Below are 22658 nucleotides of genomic sequence, written 5' to 3'. Positions count from 1 at the left end.
ATGGGAGGACAATATTAAGATGGATCTCGCAGAGATTGGAATATAAAATAGAAACTGGATGCAGTTAGCTACGGATAGAAGTCAGTAGAGAGCTTTTGTGAACGCGGCATTGAACCTCCGGGTTCCATAGGTCATAGAGTTAGTTAGTTAGTTAATAATAATAATAATAATAATAATAATAATAATAATAATAATAATAATAATAATAATAATAAAATGACCCAATTTTCAACTTTGACTATTATCCAGGATGTAGACAACTGGGACAACTTGTTTGTGTCTGAAGAAATTCAGAACTAATTTTAAAGTGGAAATGGAACTAAAGAAATGTTCTTAATTAATGTTTCTTAAAGATTTGACGCATTATTGTATTAACTATGTTAATAACAAAATGCATATTGCCTGTAGAAGGTAAACATAAATAGTATTTCAGTTTCAGAATTGTTAGTCTATAAAATATTACCATATTTATAGTATTAAACGTATGATTTAATATTACTTGCATAGTAGATATAGTAAGATTGTTTGTTTTGATACAAACCCCCTGATCTGCATTTCTTCTGTATTCTATTACCACTTCTACATGAAATACCATAAATTTTCTACGTAGTGCAATAGTAAGAAGTATCCATGTGCACAAGACATGCGATATGCGTTAAATTCCCCCCCCCCCTTCCACACACACACATACACACATAGTCATAGATAAAGTACAAGGGCACTACACATGCAGATATAAAGTACAGGTACGTTCTTTTTTATTTTCGTATCAGTCGATAAGTAAATAAATGTCGCTTTGTTACCTCCTGTGTAAGTTCGTACATATTCAATGAATAATCCCTAAAAGTATGAGCGTCCTACTACTTCGGGAATTGATGCAGCTTCATGTATAGTATATCACAAATGCTTATAGCTTGAAATTTCCCAATACTAAAGATACAGGTGTAAATTTACAATAGTCCGTAAGTAAAATGGTAATTTTATGGTTTAAGTGAATGACTGCATATGACAGAAGAGGCCTTTGTGCCGCATAGCAGGTCTAGCATGTTAAGATTTAGGTTAAGTTAGATTAGATTAGTTTAATTTAAGTTATGCTAGGGTAGTTTATTTTATGTTGATTAGGGCTTGAGACCCCCTGGACCAACTCTGCGGCATTTAACTCGAAAGAAGCCCTTTTAAATATTAATTTCTGGCAGAAGGAGTACTTCTGCATACTGTACTATATATTTTATATTTACACGCATAGGTGAAGATATGTAGTCCGAGCTGGGGCATACCACACACGCAATGGTTGATTTGTGCCACTCCCAGTCTTAACAGAAGACCAAGGACGTAGATGAAACCTATTTTTGGTATGCTGAATCTCAATTAGAAAGTCATTTTACGTTTTCCCTTACCACTGTTGCCCTGATATCTGTCTACATATACATGGATATGGCTGTTTTACAAGACTTATTGTTCTTATGTATAGTATAGTTTGAAACTTCAAAAGCAATCTGTTAAGTATGTGGATATTTTAAAGTAGTTTTAAAACGTAGGCATTTTCTTTGGTCCTTTTGAAGAAGAAGAATCAAATATTTCTTTCCGTATATGATATAGATCTAGGGAAATGATTATTCATTTACATGAAATCATTTTCTGAGTTTGCACTGGTTGAAAATAACATGAATACTATTGTAAACTACAGTTAGGTACGTTGTGCTTGAGGATAGTGAAATTTATCCGCTAATTTTGAACATCGTGATCATTTTTTTTATTTAGCCCAATTACATGAAGAAACTAATAACTCGTAGGCCTACAGCAGCAGCTTTGGATGAACATTTAAATTCTCTAAAACAATTTGTGTATAAATTTTTGAAGAATTCCAAGATATATTTGAGAATAAGAGTTAAAGCTATAATATAACTTAAATGTTTCTCATATAGATATTTATTGATAATCTGGTAATGGGAGTTGGAGTCAAACAATTTGCTGTGAAGAAACTTGGGAAGATAAAAGGCACCTTGACACAGAGGAAGAAACTTTTTCAACTTGTTATGATCCTAACTTCTCTCTTCATCTTATATTTTAATTGCAAATTATATTATTCTGGTAAGTATTTCGCCTGTTGGTAGTTTTACTTTTTTTCAATATATTAGTCATTTTCAACTGCATGCTCTGTGAGGTCATTGCGTGATGCTTTACCTTCTGATGAATCACACGAAAAGAAGTTGCTGCGTAACTGGCAATGTGAACAGTTAAACGGACGGTGCAACAATTGACCAAACGCCAAAACATGGTTCTGAGATATTGAAAGAAACACAATCGTGTTACCATTACAATCCAGTACTTGGCGCTTGGTCGAATAGCTTTTCCTGAACGTTTAAGCAAATATTAAGGTTTCAAACCATTTTTTAAAACATTATTTACATTGTCTCCCACACACTGATATAAAAATCTCGAAAATCGAAAACTGGCGCTTGGTCAGTTGATGCCTAACACCGTAGGTTGATAGTGTAGAGCCCTATACAGCGAATATTTCCTGTTCAACATAAGCTCTAAATTCCGATAAGCAAAATATTTGTATCCTTCCGCTTGTCACAAATACAATTTGCTAGTGATGTATCACTCCCACTACCCACGAGGAGGAGCAAATTGTACACGTACATTTTGACAATATTGTCTCGTGTTGTCCAGATACTTACAGCAGCAGAAGAAAAGAAAGAAAAAAACTCTCGTTGGTAAGCAATTGTTGCTAAGTGAGTAAAGGTTTACCTCGTTGGTGACCACAACACTCGCGGAACCGGGACTCATGTCAGCTCTTTCAGACTTAAAAGCAGAACACGCCCCCACAGTTGAATTGGCGCCATAATTACTGCGCGTAGATAATCCATATTATATTTTTGTTATTTATAATAATGTAGCAGTTTTATATGGAGCTTCATAGTAAAAGTAATAATCCAATCATACGAACTATTTTGCGGAGGAGTACAAGCGTCGGTAGGCCAACAGCAAATCAGCGAGATTTAGTTTCACGTGGCTTTGTTTATCGCAGTTTAGAACTTAGGCCGAATAGGGTTTAAGTCCTTTTGTGTCAACTGCAAGGGTGACCATTCTGCTTGGTCTCGGAAATGTCCAGTCTTTCAACGTGAGAAACATATCCGAGAGCTAATGGTTGTGAGAAGATCCCTGCTGCCGATGCTAAGGAAAGACCAGAAATTATCGCTTCTTCGCTTTCTGTGCTATTTGCTACTTCTTGTAAATGTGTGGCAACCCAGACGTCCGGCGTTTCCACCCAAACTAATTTTGTTCCCAACAAAAGTCAAGAAATTCCGACCCAAGTTGTATTGACTAGCGAACCCCACAAAACCCCACGTGTTTCTATTAGTGGTGGTCTTAAGTGAACACCAGTTCATTGCCGCCCACCTTTTGTCGCCGCCCTAAAATTTAACTAGCATATACGCCGGCTCAATGATACGGTTCTTTGACCCGAAAAGACCAAAATCTAGACCTGTTTTTAAGCGACCTACAATTTCTTTTAAATCTGAGATGATGGAAGACGAACCAATGGACAATGAGTCGATGGTACTTGGCCTTCGTGGGAAAGTTTGCCTCAAGCGATAATTTCTAGCTTTTTACTATTTATTGTTATTGTTATATATTTTCTCTATTGTTACTATTGTTATTTTCATATATTTATTATTTTATCTCTTCTTTTAGATTTTTCTCTTTTACAGCAGTTTTCTGGTTACATTTTGATATATATATATATATATATATATATATATATATATATATATATATATATATATATATATATATATATATATATATATATATATATATTAGTCGTGTTGACCGTGACGGGCACAATTAGCCTCGATATTGACATCCCCACATATGACAATCAATCAAACAAACAAACAAGGATACTGATAGTGTAGTTGATATTTTCTATAGGGGTGAATTATTAGATATTCACTAACAACATATGCTTTATTTTGCTCTCCTATTCCACACTCTTCTTCATTACTCAACATGTTTCTGTCTGATAATTCTTAGATTGTAAAACTGTGTTCTTACGACAACCATTGTTCAGTTTGATATTCGTGCAATAGATAATACATAATAATTCTTGGTCAAGATTGCGGAAAATATAAATTAATAAATTTTCCAATCATCTCTCAATGTCTTTGTAACAATATATTTCTGTCACCCACACAAGTAATGAAATTATAATGGTCAGGGGTCCAGGTACTTATGTGGGTGACTGTACAACATTACTATGATAAAAGATTTAAGTTGAACTTGTTAATCTGTTTTGTGTGTTTATAAGCTGCTTGACCTTTTGGTTAACTATGTACAGGTAAAGTCTTAATGTCAGATGGGCGCCAAAACGTAATACTAATGTATTTTACTTAGTATTAATTAAAGCACATCCAAATTCTCTCAATATGAAGGTGAAGTGATGGACGCCAGTTATTATATTAAGCTATGATTATAGTTATTAATAATATATTTTACAACTTCTAACTGGAAGGGAAAAGGTTTCATCTCTTTGTTTGTTAAAGTTTAACGTATGTTTCCAGCACTGAAGCTATGAGAGACACGAACGTATGGTTTAAGATAAAATCCGAACAACTGTAACGCATTCGAATTTAAATACTGTCTCACGGGAATCAAACCTGTGACCATGTGCATCAGCGTTGCGTGCGTTAGCCGCTAAACCAACGGGAAGGACAAAAAAAGTTTCGTTTTCGTGGAAATAATACTAAGAAATTAGTGTTCTCATCCAGTTTTCTCCCTTTGTCCAGGCAATTGTAACACGATATCAACTAAATACTGAGAAATCAGTGTTCTCATCCAGTTTTCTCCCTTTGTCCAGGCAATTCTAACACGATATCAACTAAATATTGAGAAATCAGTGTTCTCATCCAGTTTTTTTCCCTTTGTCCTGGCAATTCTAACACGATATCAACTAAATACTGAGAAATTAGTGTTCTCATCCAGTTTTCTCCCTTTGTCCAGGCAATTCTAACACGATATCAACTAAATGAAGGAGCGCAGATATGGGAGAAGTTTGCGGAAAAGAATCAAATAGGGGTATATTTAAAACTCGTTCCGATAGTTTTCCTTCGGCTTCCTGATACCTACAATGTATTTACATGATATGAAAGCGTGGTAGATGATACGTAAAACAAAGTTTAGAAGAGAAGTTCTTCGTGAAAACTAACGTCGTATATTCGATATCGTCAAACGAGTATGGTATTTAAAAGCGAGATATCAATAATAATCCATACCTCTCAATTCCACAATTTTATAAGACACATATTTTATAGCAGCGTTTCCCAACTGGTGTGCCGCGGCACACTGGTGTGCCGTGAATGGGCTGCTGGTGTGCCGCAAGGAAATCTAAACAAAAATCATTAATTCTATAGCAATCAAATTGCGAAACGTAGGAAAAAATGTATATTTCCATTTCACATTACTACGAACCTCTACTATGAATATACAATTTTAAGTTTCATACCCTGTTACTTTTCTGTACCTAGGTACATTTCTAATGTTGAAAAAAGTATTTATTTTCTTTTGTTATGACCATTATTGCTTCTTTATTGTTGCAGACTATTTCGTAACTTGAAAATTTAAAATGTTATTCTATCCTTTCGACAAAACAAACATGCATGTTTGTTCGTTCGTTATTTAGTGATTTTCCTTCTTAGTTAAAAGTTTGATACAGTTTTCGAAAAAGGAAGCGTATTTTTAAAAACTTGAGTCCAATATTTCATTTCAATTGTTTTCTATTTTTAAATTAGAATGAAAAATAAGCGTAATGATTTACCACGGGAGAAAATCAGTGATTGAGCTTTCTTCTCTGTAATCACAGAAAAAAATACCACTCTGTTTTATATTTATAAATAAAATATAAAATATCTATAAGTGTGCCGCGAGAATTAAACTTACGCCCGTAGTGTGCCGCAAGTTGAGAAAGGTTGGGAAACGCTGTTTTATAGTATTTATGCATACTTTTCACCTTTTTATCATTGCTTTTATCTTTCTAGTCCAAAATATCTAATCTAGTCAAAAACAAGAATTTGAACAATGATTTGAACCTTGATAAGGATTTGAACTATAAACGCAATGTCTCTTCTTGCATAAGAACATTTGCATGTTGGCACTTCTTTATTTATATACCAAGCATGTCATAATGATTTAACTTATCCTGTTTTTTTTTTTTTTTTTTTTTTTTTTATTTCAGTTTTTGTCAAGATCAAAACTAATAAGAAGGTATGGTGCAGGATTCGGGAAGAGGTCGCACTTTGTCTCAGGCAAATTCTCCGAGAACTTAGAAGTAAGTATAAGATAGAAGTAAGTATAAGATATAGAATTATCATTTCATAGTGGAAGACAAAACAATTTTATTATAGGATTCTATTGTAGGAGTGTAAAAACAGATAAGTTAAAATATCACACAGAATTCTTCTAAATATAACACTTATATTACCACAAATATACATTCAAACGGTAATTAAATGGGTGAGTGGAAGAGCAGTACTAATTCAAGTTCATTTTGAGATAATCCCAATATTAACATGCGAGATATAAGACAAATACGATTAGTTTGTTTGATATTCATATTATATAAATGTTACGCAGCGCTATAGAAATAATGATTATTATTAGGAATTAGATAACTGGGCTTTCGGCATCTATGGCCATATTAGCCCGTCACTAGGATTAGGATTAGAATTTAGATTTCTGGGCTTTCGGCATCTATGGTCATATTAGCCCGTCACTAGGATTAGGATTAGAAATTAGATTTTTGGGCTTTCGGCATATATGGCCATATTAGCCCGTCACTAGGATTAGGATTAGAAATTAGATTTCTGGGCTTTCGGCATCTATGGCCATGTTAGCCCGTCACTAGGATTAGGATTAGGAATTAGATTTCTGGGCTTTCGCCATCTATAGCCATGTTAGCCCGTCACTAGGATTAGGATTAGAAATTAGATTTCTGGGCTTTCGGGATCTATGACCATCTTAGCCCGTCACGTATAAGGGATGACATCCCTCGGCAATCACACTGCCCAAGGAAAGGGAAGGAAGAAAGGATTGGGAAAGGAAGGAAATGGTCTGGGACCTGTATGTTAGGTACCATCCCAGCATTTGCCTGGTGTAAAAGAGGAAAACCTCACTCAGGATGGCTACCCTGAAACAGATGTTGCACTTTTTAGACCGATTGTCCCCACCTGGAATCTCACCCAGGACCCCTCGTACTATAGAAATAAGTTCTGAAGGACATATGGGACTTCAACATCATTAATTATATTTGATAATTTAATTAAAGACTGTGGATTTGCATTGTTTTCTACCTCAAAGAAGATTAATCTATCAACATTCACAGAAATTGATTATAATTATTATAATTATTTGACACAAAAGAAACCATTTATCATTGTTTTAAACGGATATTGTGTAAATGAACAATGGAAATAGTGCAATACATAAAATGAATTAACAACCAATAGCAACCAAATATAAATAAAACTGGGTGATAAAAGATCAGTAAGAAAATACGTTGAATGATCAGTTTCCTCTTCCATTTGACTTACAGAGACAAACAGACAAGAAAATAATTACTCTGCTTTATACAAGCTGAGACGGACTTCTAGCATGGAATTCTATTTTACCCATTGCAGTCATATGTATAATTTGGAGAGTTGAACGATCAATCTCAATTTGTAACGGAATTCACATTCTGCTTCCTTCTTGTGCGTTGCCGGTGCGTAGCCGATCTTGTGTGACGCCGATGTTCTGTCAATCTTGCTGCAGAAAGTGGTCCTGTACCTCCGCAGAGAATAGCGTTCAGATCCAGAAGTTGTGGCATTTAGTCCAAAAACTTTTGTTGGATGGTTTCTTCTGCTTGTCATAAGTGTTCTTCTCTGGCGTAATTTTCTTTTTATGTGTTATGTTCTGCTTTGGAGATTGCTTGTGATGGAAATAAACGTCTCCTGTGGTGGTTGTTATCGCTCTGAGGTGAGAGTGGAACATGATTTTCGATGCTTTTTCTATTGCTTCTGAAGGAAATCTCTGCTGTTTGGGGTCTGTTGTGATTATCATAACAGAAGCAATTCATATCATGATTTTCTGCATAGTTTCTTCTATTGCTGCGTGAATTTTGTGATCTATTGAGTTATTTACTTGGGGTGCCCGTTCCTCTTCTTCTTTTGCGTTTGCTATGGTTGTGGAATCTGAGTTGAGCGGGTTAGTGATTTGGCTCTTGAAATGGCCGGTGGTTCCAGAGTTGGTCGTTATTCTATCCACTATGATATTTGGAATCTTCCGGGGTTGCTCCCTAGTTCTCTTAGAACAGTCACTACTTCCTGTGCGGTGTCCGTGCAAGTTGCACGTTGCACAGAAGGACCGATCGGTGGGTTTATTACAAGGCTTGTTATGGCTTTCTCCACATCTGTAACACACTCAGGCGGCGTGGCACTGATATTTGGTGTGTCCATAAGAGTAACAGTTTCAGCAAGATTGGGCCCGGGGACTGCTACGACAGGCTTCAACTGGATGTCTTCGTCCTCCTATGTGTACTCTACTTTGTATAAGGTCACTGATAGTAACTGGATCCTTCAATAAAAGCCGGATTAGGGGGAGCGGCCGTGCGTTGGACTGGATGCCAATGATGTTGGTATAGAGCAACTTTTTGCGATCTAAGGTTGGCATGAATTTCTTGAGATTGATTTGTGTGTTAATACCTATAATGACTCAGGTAGGCTGTATGTATGCTGATGTATGTAGCCAGGTGTATGTAGGCTGATTGTTGTTGCATGAGGTTTTGATCCTCTCTGGTTGTGGCGGTTCATTCATCTGTGTGTGCTGTTGCATGTTGTATCCTGTGTCTTGCTGTATGATTTCATCTTCTCTGGGTTGATATTCTGATCTACCTGGGCTGGTTGTGTGTTGTCTTCTGGCTGAGTAGGAGTGCTACTTCTCGGTGTACATGGTTCCATGTTGATGGGATTGAATGAAAAGTATGCGTCTGGGTCAAAATCCTCGCATTCTACACATGTTGGAAATGAGAACGTTCCTCTTCTGTACGGAAGGAAATCTACACTTTTTGGGTATCCAATCTTCCTCAGCATGAAGGGCACAATATGCTCCATTCTTGTATTAAGAAGGTTGGCGAACTTCTGAGGATCGACGGCATCCTCTATGTTATGTACGCATATGGATCTGGCCTCAACACCCTCTTCATCAGAGTTAAATCTTCTGAGTGTGGAGGCGATAATATAGCTGAATCTGTGGGAGGGTCCGGGATGGCGGCCACTTCCGATTGTAAGCATTTCTTAGCAGTTTTCCTCTTCGGCATGTTCACGCTTCTTATTGCGAACGACTCTGAATTTATGAATGAATAGGGAATTGCCCATTTGACTTTAGTTTAACAAGATATTAAAATAACAGGTAGCCGCAGTTTGCGTTCAGCATTCTGATTAGTCCCCTTGACCGTGACATCATAAGAAAGTATTGCCAAAGATTTTCTGTCTTCCTGGCTGTACTACACTCCGCGCTTTACTCGAACAACTAGAGTTCGAACAATAAAATTTAGTTATGAATTTTATTGCCTTTCAAATGCTGAGAATAAACTTTTTTGCTAATAGATAAAGCAATATAGTTTCAAAATGATAATTCCGTCAATAATAATTAATTGTAGAATACACGAAAACAAGAACAGTTCAAAATATTTAGTGAATATTGTATTGCCTCTACGAAATAATGGCAAGAATTCGACTGGTTGGGTATGAGGAAATCAACTAATGTTGTAAACGAATTATGTCACAAGTCGCTTTGAGGGAAGCATCCGCCCGCCAAGCGTAAGGGTCTGCGTTCGATTTGCCACCAGTCCAGTGATCATAGCTTTCCATTTTTCCAACTGTAAATACGAGGGTTGTACCGAAAGTAAGATTCCCATATTTTTTACCAATAGAAAACATTGTTTATTGTTATTAATTTATACATCGTTCGAAAGCTTACACTGTTGTCTATTTTTCAACATAGTCTCCATTTTTTCAGGTCGCTCAATGTTCGCTTGGCAGCCGTCAGAGATGGAAATGTTGATCGCCGCTCCCGCCAAGTGTGAGGTTCGAGCAGTAATCCGGTTTCTCCCCTCAAGGAAGTTACCGCCCGTGGAGATTCATCGGCAACTGACTGAGGTTTATGGTGAAGAGTGCATGTCCGTGCAGCCCGTCCGCAAATGGTGCAGGTCTTTTGCTGAGGGTCGCACCGAAGCTCACGATGAAGAACGAAGTGGAAGACCGCCGGTATCGGATGCGCTTGTCCATAAGATCAACAGTGAGCTGCTCAAAGATCGGAGGGTCCCTGTCTGTGAACTTGTCCTTCCCTTTTCCACAAGCTAAAGGAACACTTAGGTGGCAAACACGTCAGGAGCGACGATGAAGTCGGAGCAGAGGTCACACGCTTCCTCAACGGATTGGTAGGAGACTTCTTCGACTTAGGAATACAAAAGCTGGAGCACCATCTTCAAAAGTGTGTTGAAAAAAAATGGAGACTATGTTGAAAAATAGACAACAGTGTAAGCTTTCGAACGATGTATAAATTAATAACAATAAACCATGTTTTCTATTGGTAAAAAATAATGGGAACTTTACTTTTGGTGCAACCCTCGTATAACCTAAACTGTAAATATAAATATATCTAGATAGTAAACTTCGTTACTTAAAAAATAGATTCCTAATTCATGAACACACAGATAAAAAAATCGCAGTAATCGACTTTCAAAAATCTCTTGTAGCCTAAAGGGCATAAGCCAGTACTTCTTGAATTAAAATGATCAAATTTTCAACGATGTGAGCACAAACAATTTTGAAATCAGATGATTAAAATCTGTTGTATCCTTAAAAAGTAATGAACAAAACACTGACTATATGTTAACCTTAATTTCTTGGAAACTATTAGGCAGAATTATCAATTAATATATTAGTTTGTTCCTTTGAAATGCCCGTTTAAAGTTTGATGCAAACCTCACCTCAGTAACGAGAGCAGGGGTGGACTAAAGTCACGCATCTTAACACAACAAACGTTGTACCTGTCCAGCAAACAGGCTAGAGCAGCGTTTCCCAACCGGTGTGCCGTGAATGGGCCTCTGGTGTGCCGCGAGGAAATAGAAACTAAATTATTAACTCTATAGCAATCAAATTGCAAGACATAAGGAAAAATGTATATTTGTATTTCACATTACTATGAACCTCTACTATGAATCTACAATTTTATGTTTCATACCGTGTTACTTTTCTGTTCATTTTTAATATTGGAAAAAGTATTTGTTATCATTGTTATGACCATTATTGCTTCTTTATCGATGGAGGCTATTTCGTAACTTGAAATTTTAAAATATTCAATCCATTCCACAAAGCAAACATGCATACAAATTACGTACATTTGTGATTTAAAAGTAAAAGAGATTTGCTTGTTCGTTTGTTATTTAGTAATCTTCCTTCTTAATGAAAGCTAAGATATAGTTTTCGAAAAAGAAAGTGTATTTTTAAAAATCTGAGTCCTATATCTCACTGCAATTGTTTTCAATTTTTAAATTAGAATGAAAAATAAGCATAATGATATATCACGGGTAAAAACCAGTGATCGAGCTTTGTTCTCAGATCAGTAATCACAGAAAAAAATACCACGATATTTTATATTTTCAAATAATAATATCTATGAGTGTGCCGCGAAAATTCAAGTTACAACCGTAGTGTGCCGCAAGTTGAAAAAGGTTGGGAAACGCTGGGCTAGAGGAACAAAATATTAAAAAATGAAATGAAATGTTTCGGTTTAACATCCCACGTTTATGCCCTTTTGGCTTACGAAAACGATGATTAAGGCAAGTGAATGATGATGTAAGAATTGCTTGAATGAAAACGTGGAAGGAAAAGGGAGTACCTCGAGAAAATCCACGTACATGATATTGTCGACCACAAACTTACTTAGCCGGGTTTGTACCAAGGACCCCACGCACTAAAGATAAGCGCTCTACTATTGAGCCACTGTGCCGCTCAGAGATAGTCAGTAGGGAGTGCCTAGTTGATCAGGGTTGTATGAAAGTGTACCGTGGAGAACACATAACTGCGAATGACATTCTTTTCATCTCCTTCGTGACTATGTATTGTTTGCGTACGCACCTTCAGTGCGAGAAACTAGGTTCGACTTCCATTGGAGGCTCACCTAGTTTGGATCCCACTTTAACCTACGTAAATGAAATGAAACCTTTCACACTGAGGAAAAAAAAGGACTTGGATTTCCGAGTGGATACATCGGTGCGCTCCTTAAGTAATGTAATTTCATGTATAAAAGTACAACAGGTGGGAACACCATGCCAAGTCTGGAGTTCGGCGTCCGGATTTCTTTTTTAAAACATCTTTCCTCTCTTTCTTTCTCACAGAATGGTATGACGTCTTATTACTCTCGTAAGGTAGGGAGTCACAGATTTAGAAAGAACCAAGGGGGGACAGTCGTAGGAAGGTGGTAACAACATTATATAGGTAAGGTACCACCATCGGAATGGCGTTAATTCTAGATTTGAAATTGTGGTCCCACAATACAACATTTTCGCTGGACGGTAGTGTAGATCGTACTACGGATAAAACAACATTACTTAATGTGGTGACACGCGTAACCTGGTAAAAACAGCATTTACATGCCGACTGGTTTATGCATTTTTCTCCGTGCAGTTTCCCATATAGCACTTTAAACAGACCAAATAAGTTATTAAAAAAAAGTCGAATTGAAATTGGGACTTTCTGCACAACAAGGCACAGATGAAACATTAACAGTATACTTGGACAAGAAATGGCGAAGCACTATCGCCTATGGTTTATCAAATTTCGTTCAGGTAAAACAGTATTGGAAATGGTTCCCGTGGGCACTGACTAACGTGATGTTCAATTAAGATTCTCAATAACAGTAAGAAAGAAAGATTTCATGCTATTGTAGATGAGTTATTCGTACATAGTAACACTGTTGTTTAACGGCTTTGTGTAGTTGGTAAGGTTAAAAATGAGGCCGAATAAACCTATAGCCGGTGTTTGTTGGTTTGTCTCGAGCTTCCGTTTTGTACTTTGTGCCCGTTTACTACAAGTGCTGCTTATGTGCTTTATTTTATTTTAATTCAGTTTTCATAGCGAGTGGACATCCCTGGCCTCGCTGATTTTCTGCAATGGTTTTATTCAATAACAATTTCGATTAACAGCGGAAAATTTGGATTTTCAACCCCCGTCATTTTGCTTATGCTGTGCTTATGCTGTTTAATTAGTACAAACATTTTCAATGTTTAATACAATTTACTCATCTTCTAACCATTTTTCAGTGTAATAGAGGATGTGGCTAGTAAGGCTGCCTCGTAATATTTATAAACCCTTCTACGGGTTCAAATTTAACAATTACAAAGTGCAAAAAGGTAGGCTCATGATTACGATATTAGTTGAAACCGTCCAAAAAGAATTGCCGTGGGAGGGTCATAATGGCTCAGTGGTAGAACTCTCACCTCAAGTGCGTAAGGGTCCTTGGTTAGATCCCAGCTCACACTAAGAGAGTTTTATTGTGGACAAACACGGATGAGTGGGTTTCCCCTGGGTTCGTCCCGTTTCTTCTCGCTTTATTTATTCCACCATTTCAATCCACCTACAGGGGCACACTGTGGAACGTAAAACTGAAAAGTTTAATTTCAGTTTCAAGAATAGTCGTCTTACTGTATGTAGTCCAATAAGTGTACGGAATTAACAGGGAAAGCTTTCTGTATCGGATCTTGTCACTTCTAATGAAAAATGGATCTGCTATTGACAGCCGCAAAAGGTTAGGACAACTGTTGGATCGTAACTGAGCAAAATCCATTATTAATTGTATATTGTACAAATATACGGAATCCTTATCTTTACTGTGGAGACCTATAAAGAGCGTACATTATCCATGTGTTACATACGCACTGCCCTTTTCCCGCTTAGATGTTACGTCATGCTGTTGCAGGATGTCTGACATCTAACAGTATTCCGTATATTACATGCGTATACGTATGTTCAGTAGGTCAGCTATATGTTATATTCGTCCATCTGTATGTAAGATCCTGACCGCCTATATACAGTTCTTTCTTTCATACGGAAAGCACGCATAGATGGAACACTTATACGGAATGTGAGATTCTTACCGCTTATATACAATTCTTTCTTTCATACGGAAAACACGCATAGATGGAACACTTATACGGAATGTAAGATCCTTACCGCTTATATACAGTTCTTTCTTTCATACGGAAAGTACGTTTATTCGGAACACTTATACGGAATGTGAGATCCTTATACAGTTCTTTCTTTCATACGGAAAGCACGCATAGATGGAACACTTATACGGAATGTGAGATCCTTACCGCTTATATACAGTTCTTTCTTTCATACGGAAAGCACGCATAGATGGAACACTTATACGGAATGTGAGATCCTTACCGCTTATATATAGTTCTTTCTTTCATACTGAAAGCACGCATAGATGGAACACTTATACGGAATGTGAGATCCTTACCGCTTATATACAGTTCTTTCTTTCATACGGAAAGTACGTTTATTCGAAATACTTATACGGAAAGTGCGTATAAAACATATGTTTTCAGTTATAGGCTATGTTTGCTGGAGGATGTTACATAGGAATGTGCGTTAAGTCCAAAAACAACGGCATTTACGTATGTAACCTCTGTTTTTACGTATGCCACATACTGTTTTCAGTTTAATCAACGTTCAGGTAGGACAGTTTCTTAAACCACATCTCCACGCATAAAAGCTATTCCTGCTGCTTTCAGTAGTCTACGGTGGGAGTGATCCATCATGTCCTTTGGCACTCTACCTGTTTTAATCCTACCACAAAATACAGGTGTTAAAATTCTACTAAAGTGATTTCTTTGTAATGTTATTTTAAACTACTATATACTCTTATTACTCAATCCTCTTTCCCATTTAAACTTTGGATTGTTCTCACAACTTATCTGGAGGTAGGGATGCGCACGAGACAAGATTTGTGGTTGTCTCGTCTCGAAAATATGCTGTAAAAGTGATGTCTCAACTCGGAAAATGTATATTTCTCTATTGGAAGAGTCATGTCTCGACTCGAATTTTCTCAGGAAAATCCTGTCTCGACTCGTCTCGTGCGTATCCCTATCTGGCGGTGCCACTGGTCGAATTCTGTTAATTCAAATGGTCAACTACCCAAGTTAATGGTAATTACATTTCCTTATCTCTCACAAATAGTTTCTGGGAAATAGGAACGTTGGTACCTTCCTTATTCCTCGCTTTTTTCTTCCAGAAGCTTCAGCACTATGGGAGCAAGTGCTAAACCTATAAATAATGCCAATAATAAAGACACACGTCTCAGTCTATAAACCTCACTAAACTCTAATAAACAATCAGCTACCGGTAGTAGATGTTTCTTGGGCTCTCACTTGCATGAATGATGTATGTTACATGTGCTATTCGCTGTTAGGCAATTTGTTCATTTAAAATTAGTTTGACCTTTTAGTTCGAATTTAATTATTTCAAAATAGGACAAGAGTCGTAACTATATTTAGATTTTTTCAGATCCCTCGTGGCTATATGGTTAGCGTACGGTCTTTGGCGTGGGAGACCCGGATTCGATTCCTGGCTGAAACTCATGGTTAGGATCCTAGCTTAAGCTATAGTTCCACGTCTCATATAGCCTTCCTGCTGAAAGAGACGATAAACCTTAATCCATATGGCCAAGAATTTCCAAGTTAAAACATATTATGTATGTATGGGTCCGTTGGGGTGCATGTGGTCGTGCCTCATCGTGTAATAACAATACTCTTTCTCTTACTGCACCTTTTCGTTTCTGACGTATGGTTGCTTTCAGACTGTCCATTGTTTGATAATACGTGTCCGCAGTGATACTTGTACCCTTTGCCAGGAATTCAACATCAATAACACCATGAGTGACACAAAACACAGCAGGCATGCTTTCTTGGCAGATAGTGTGGTTTTGATTCCTTGGCCTGTAGTGACGACCGATATTTGCATGTCATGATCCGGTGTTCTCATTCAGGTGCCCATAATAGCATTGGGGTTTCATTGCCCGTTACGATAAGATGAAGCAATGAATTTACTTTGTGGGCATATCGTGTAAGCCGGATCAGGGGAAAAAAAGCCCATTAAAAAGTGTTTTTGGTGGTCACTAAGATGTTCGCATACACACTTTCCTGAAACCAACTTGGTTATGAACGATACTCTTCACTGAACCATATGAGATTTGCAATAGTATTTCCAATGTCATGCAACACTTATGTTACTCTTATGTATTCAAGAATCGCCGCCCTGGCGTCACACACATTCTTGTCAGTGATGGTTGTTGCTAGTCTTCCGCGTCTCTCATCATCTGTCACAATTCTCCTACAACTTGCGAATGGATTGTACCAGACATGCACTTGTTTGTGCTACATAACACTATCTCCATAGACCTCCACCAATTCTCGATGAATATCAGATGGTTTCTGTCCCTTTGCCCATGAAAACAAATTACACCTCGTATCCCCTCCTTCGAGTAATGTTCGAGTCAATGTAGTGTCTTTTAAATTGCTCTAAGTACCAGACTAGTTGATATAGAAGACTGTAATTACTGACTTCCATGACCTTAGAATCTGCAACATACAAAAAAGAATAATTAGCTGCATAAAAGACTATGGATTTTAGACACACACTCGCTAAAGCTCCCTTTCATGCCTTTGCCATGAGGTGTCATGTTCTAGAAAATTATTCCTTCAGGAATTCACTTCCCTTGACAGCAGGCACCTGTTACCAACACATACTTCAATTCAACCGGTATTATTCCTTCCATGTAACTTTGAAAAAAAAAGCACATAATTTATTAGAAAGAACTCTATTATTACTTCTACTCTGGCAATCATGTACATGGCTTATTATGTACACGTTGCGCACATCTCTACATGTTAGAGACAATAACATAATTTATTTTCTGAAACATAAACAGCGGACACTGTCTTCCAATAGCCTACCTATTAAACCTTGCATTTTGCAAAAACACTCACTGTTTACAAATCTGATTTTTGCAGCCTTTTAAATATTTATTTGTAGCATTTTTTAAATATTATGTTTTGCAGTGTAATTTAGTACAATTTATTATAATAGTGTCGTTGTAGTTAATTGTACATATTACCTGCAGGAAAAGTAATTCATATCTGTGATATAAGGGTGGGAAAATATTTCAGGCTTCCTGCACATTTATTCTTGTATTTACAATGAAGATACAATTTACTAGATAATTTACAAATATGAATATTGTTGGAGATGGTTTAATTTTTTTTCATAGCATTTGAGTGAACACTACTTTTGTACTATAATGTAGTACAGTGGATTATAATGGAAACCTTGGGCATAGTAATACATATTACCTCAGCAAGACTTCTTGAAAAGTGTCATATATACTGCACAAATTCTTGCAGTATCCCTGTATATTTATTCTCGTATTTTCAATGAAGATTACAATTTGTAGGTGATTTAGAACTATGAATATTGTTGGACATGGTTTAATTTTTTTTCATAGCATTTGAGTGAACACTACTTTTGTACTATAATGTAGTACAGTGGATTATAATGGAAACCTTGGGCATAGTAATACATATTACCTCAGCAAGACTTCTTGAAAAGTGTCATATATACTGCACAAATTCTTGCAGTATCCCTGTATATTTATTCTCGTATTTTCAATGAAGATTACAATTTGTAGGTGATTTAGAACTATGAATATTGTTGGAGGCTTTTTAAACATTTGTTGATAACATTTGAGAGAACACTACTTTTGCACTGTAATATAGAAGAGTCAGTTATAATGGAATCCTTCGGCATAGTAGTACATATTACCTGCAGCAAGACGTTTTAAAATATTTCATATTTACTGGACAATCTCCTGCAGTCTACCTGTATCTCTCGTCTTGTATTTCTAATGAAGACTAAATATGTTGGTAATTTACAAATATGAATTATGTTAAGGATTTTTAAACATTAGTTAACAACATTACAGTAACGTACTACACTGTATTATAATGCTGTCCTTTGGTACAAAAGTAATTATTGGGCAAAAAGACTTGTAAAAATGTTTATTTATACTGGACAATTACATAAAGTCTTCCTGTATCTTTACTCTTATATTTATAAGGAAGACGAATATTTACTAGGCAATTTAGAATATGAATATTATTGGAGGCTTTTAAAAATTTGTTTATAGCATCTTAAACAACACCACTCTCTGCATTGTAGTACAACAGCGTATTAGAATCGTGTCTTTCTCATATTTATTATTATCAAATAACAAGACACCATTTTCTTAATCATCCTAAAAAAAACACATATATAAAACGATTACTATTCCGATTTTAGAGGTGTAATTCCACAGACGCGGGCCCGCTACGTACCAGAACTATGTGAGCAGGAAGTAGGAAGTCCAAAATCTAAGGAATTGAGTAGTGTAGGGGAACGACGTGAGCCTACTAGGCAGGAGACCTGGGTTTGATTCCCAATAAGTTTTTCTGTCACTTTTTCTTTCTTTGAAAGTTTATTTTTTTAGCATAGGTGATTGAAAATAAACTTCACTCTATTATACACGGCATTTCAATTGCAACCGGATCCGCAACTAAAACTATTAAATCGAAAGGGGCACTTTTCCACGTATCTTATATATTATAACTATGTATGCTGCCGACGAGACAATTTTCAAGAGGTGCTCATTTGTGTGTGTGTGTGTGTGTGTGTATGAGCGTGTGTGTGCAGTAGCGTACGCAGGAATTTATTTCGGGAGGGGTCCAAACTCAATATCAGGGTATTTTATATTGAAATTCCTAAACTTGTCCCTAAAATTAGGCTAAATTTACACAAAAGTTGGAATTTCGGGGGAGGTCCGGACCCCCAGGACCCACCCCCTGCGAACGTCCCTGTGTGTGTGTGTGTGTTTCCTTAAAATTAATATTTTATATTTTCCACTTGTGGTATTCACTTCAAATTTGGTATACGATGTATGTTAACGAGGGACATAAAAGGGGAGAGAGATATTTTGCAATCATTTCCGGTTTCAAGCAGACACTGTTGTCGCGAGACAAAATGTATTGTTGTCTTGTATGGACACTATATCGTGAAAATGATGCCCAATGTTTCTTTTAGACTCTTTTTCGGGGACACTGCCTCCTCAGAGCGCCCCTGGCGAGATCAAAATAATACGTTTATAATACAGTAACAAATAGAATGTTATCAGCAGTGCCCCCGGGCTAATATCCCCCCCCCCGAACATTGCTTCCGAAAGAGACACTGGTGATGCTCCATTTCCAAAGCTACATATGTTTGATTTTAAATACTTGAGTATCGTCTCGAAACTTTACACGAACATACTGCCTCGTTTCGGGACCATCTCAAAAGTTGCCGTGTAAATATATCTTTTTCCTCTACGTATGTAATAATGAAAATATTTTGTTCCCGCAAAACGAACAGAAAGTACTTTGCTAAAAAGAGGAAATGGAGATAAGAAAAAATAGAAAACCGTTTAGTCAGGAATAGAACCCAAACCTGCTAATTAGAAAGCTCACACGTTACCTCTGAGCCATGCTCATATGTTGATCTATGTTTGTTCTATTATGCTTAACATAGCTCATAACAAGGCAGATCAAGCCAATTCAACAACATGGCAACTTTGCATTCAAGATGACGACTTCTCCAATGATTTGAATCTCCGTTGAAACTGCCCTTCATCCTTAAGAGTATAGCAAAACATGACTGTCCTATCGTCAGAGCAACTTACAATTTTCATGGTTACAAACTTTTGAACCGCCATCTTGAATCGAAGATGACGACTTTTCCAACATGTCCGATTTTTCCCCTAACTTAGGGTGTAAGCTACGCACTTGAACGCAATTTCGTGATTCCACCATATCTACAAGTTGTCTAGAATTAGACGCCCCCTTATAACATTCCTAGCACTTTCTTACACCGAACATGATTATTTTTTTCAAGTCTAGGGGCGGATTCGCAAACTACGCATCAGAATAAACATCACCTCGAAATTTCAACATCCTAGATACAGCCATTACGAATTTAACATTTTTTCGATTTGCGCCGCGAAACGAAAACGAATTTTAATGCTCTTTTTTCTATCATAAACTATGTTCCTAGCTTCACTGCCTGACAAAATATGACGTTTCTATGGTGTGCCGAACTACTCTAAAAACCAGCATTTCGAAACGACGAAAAATTTCGACACTTCATTTACATGGAAAATGTCGCCTTTTTCGTGATATCGGAATTTTCCCATTACTCACATCCCATGACGAACAAGTATGCAAAATTTGGTGTTTGTATGTTTTGTGGAAGTATGCAAACAATTAAGTGTGTTTCCGACTTTAGAGGTATATAATTCGCCTTATTTTTGATACACCTTTGTGTATCTCAAAATATGACATTTTTGCTGCTTGTTTTCTTTTCAGATTCCAGAAAGAGTGTTGTGCGTTCTGCCACACTGATGTTACGGCGCGTTATTAATCTATTAGACAAAAGATCATTTATAAGTGATACACAGTCTAATCTTCGCGAAAAGCTGGTGATAACAAGAATGATGTATTACAATTGCCGTGTAGTTCTCAATGTAAATCATCGAGGGTATCCTTTTAATAAGAGCGAATTCTCAATAAATGTTCTTAATAGTTTAATTACTGTTATAGTGAACACCGTAAGTGTAAGCGAAGTACAATTAAGAAGACTTAATGTACTTGTACAAAACATAAGAGAGTTTAGCAACACTTTGCCCATTATTGTAGCCTCTATTACAAATGAGACTCTTAAAACTGTCAAGAACTACAGTAATGTACAAGTTATAATATTTGAAAGGGAAAATGTTACTTATGAAAAAGTTATGAATAAGTTGGTTAATAATGTAACAACTCCTTATATATTAATGACAAGAGATTTAATATATCTCAACGTCAAAGCTAGCCTAGACAGGCAAATTCAAATGATCCATTCTATACCTCACGTTGGAGTGCTCGGAGGAACAGTCTATGACCTCACTGGGCATCCAATTGCAGGGTGTTATCAAACAGAGATTAGAAACTATTTTCTAATGTACCGTGAAGAATACAGTTACTCAGTAAACGGTTGTATGTTCTGCGACTACTTAGAAAGTCCTTTAGTAGTTAAGACAAGCGTTATACGTGACATTCCTTTCAACGAAGAATTGCCATCAACTGTAGTACTAGCAGACTGGTTTCTTAAAATAAAACAGGCTGGTATTTTAGTAGTTTATTGCCCAGATGTTACATATTTCTCATCAAGAGTTTCACATATAACACGAACTAGAAGAGAGTTATGGCTGCCATTGGCCATACAACATAATATTACTGGAATACACATACCTCCAAAGCTTTGGCATTTATTTGCGTGCAGAGAGCTAAAACTGAATAGTTTAACAGTTGAGTGGATTGAAGAATTATTATTGCATCCTTGTAGTTTTGCATATTATAAGTGGATTTTCAAAGTCTTCGATGAATTTTCGAAACAAAACAATATTTCTTATGAGGTAAAGTCAGGTTCTGTTATTGGTGCTGTCAAGATGAAAAGCTCCATGCAGTGGGATTTTGATGGGGACATATTATTTGATAATAAATACAATCTAACATATTACAAAGCACAAAGACGATTTAAAAGAAATGGGATTACTTTGCTTCATTTCAAAGATCAAAGTATAAACTTCTGGAAGCCTCATTTTGTGATGTGGACACCGTTTGTTCATGTTGACATGTTCAGTTCTAACAATTTAAGCAATGTACTTCTACCTGCTGATCTTCAACAAAACCCAACCAAAGTAAATCTCCATGGAATGTGGTTATATGGCCCAGCAAATCCTGGTTACTATGTTCGTATCAAGTATGGTGCTAATTGGCTAAAACATTCTTACAAATATACCAAATTTCGTCTGAGGAAGTATACACCAGGTGAATGGTTCCCTTGTGGGGAAAATATTCATCATGCCACTTTAAACCAATATCCTACAGATGGAAGTATTGACTTTATACTGCCATTTGAACATTAAAGATGGACAATTAGTAAGAGAATTAATCGCATAAAGCACATGTTCTCTTGCCAATAACTTAGGAATAAATTGTCCAACTTTAAATAGCTTCGATTTATGGAAGAGCGCAATTCTCTCCACGTTACCAAATAGTACGAGCGCTTTCTCAGGAACAGTTTGAGGTTCAATCTACAGAGGAGAACAAAAATATGTATAGCTATGTAGTTAAAGGAAATAAATTCTGTGAGATTTTTATATTATTGACAATTTTTTACAGTTATTTCTGAATGGTTTCAATTAATTTCCCTGCTGTGCAGTTTCATGCTCGGAGCAAAAGATATACAGTTTCCTGTTTAAAATGTATGCCCTCCATTCTGAAAGTTTGTGCTTAACGACAGCTGTATTGCAAAACCTATTTAATTTTACTTATATGAAGAAATAAAAAGTTTTCTTCCGTTTACTTCAATCACTGCAGCAGTCGAATGATAGCCCAAGGTAACATATATGGTCCCATCGTACAGGAAAGCTACACGAATGGTCAGCGA

General features: G+C 36.6%; 1 protein-coding gene across 1 annotated transcript; it reads left to right on the top strand.

Moving 5' to 3' along the window:
• The first annotated feature begins 289 nt into the window (after window positions 1-289).
• On the top strand, window positions 290-22353 carry LOC145683514 (uncharacterized). Its single transcript, XM_081754854.1, has 4 exons — window positions 290-411; window positions 1926-2091; window positions 6239-6331; window positions 20534-22353. Exons 2-4 carry the CDS (start codon window positions 1947-1949, stop codon window positions 22132-22134), a joined length of 1839 nt encoding a protein of 612 aa, XP_081610980.1. The 5' UTR covers window positions 290-411; window positions 1926-1946; the 3' UTR covers window positions 22135-22353.
• Window positions 22354-22658: the final 305 nt, after the last annotated feature.

The sequence above is a fragment of the Thermobia domestica genome, chromosome 4, assembly GCF_964235325.1.
Source record: "Thermobia domestica chromosome 4, izTheDome1.hap1.1, whole genome shotgun sequence".
In the NCBI taxonomy this organism is placed as follows: domain Eukaryota; kingdom Metazoa; phylum Arthropoda; class Insecta; order Zygentoma; family Lepismatidae; genus Thermobia; species Thermobia domestica.
The sequence above is the reverse complement of the archived record's forward strand: the minus strand, read 5'-3'. Positions and strand labels throughout refer to the sequence as shown.

Bases quoted from the DNA above. Each gene is read 5' to 3' on its own strand.
- LOC145683514 (XM_081754854.1), top strand. From the start codon at position 1,947: ATGGGAGTTGGAGTCAAACAATTTGCTGTGAAGAAACTTGGGAAGATA. The intron at 2,092-6,238 runs GTAAGTATTTCG...TTTTTATTTCAG, and splicing joins TTGCAAATTATATTATTCTG to TTTTTGTCAAGATCAAAACT. The intron at 6,332-20,533 runs GTAAGTATAAGA...TTTTCTTTTCAG, and splicing joins AATTCTCCGAGAACTTAGAA to ATTCCAGAAAGAGTGTTGTG.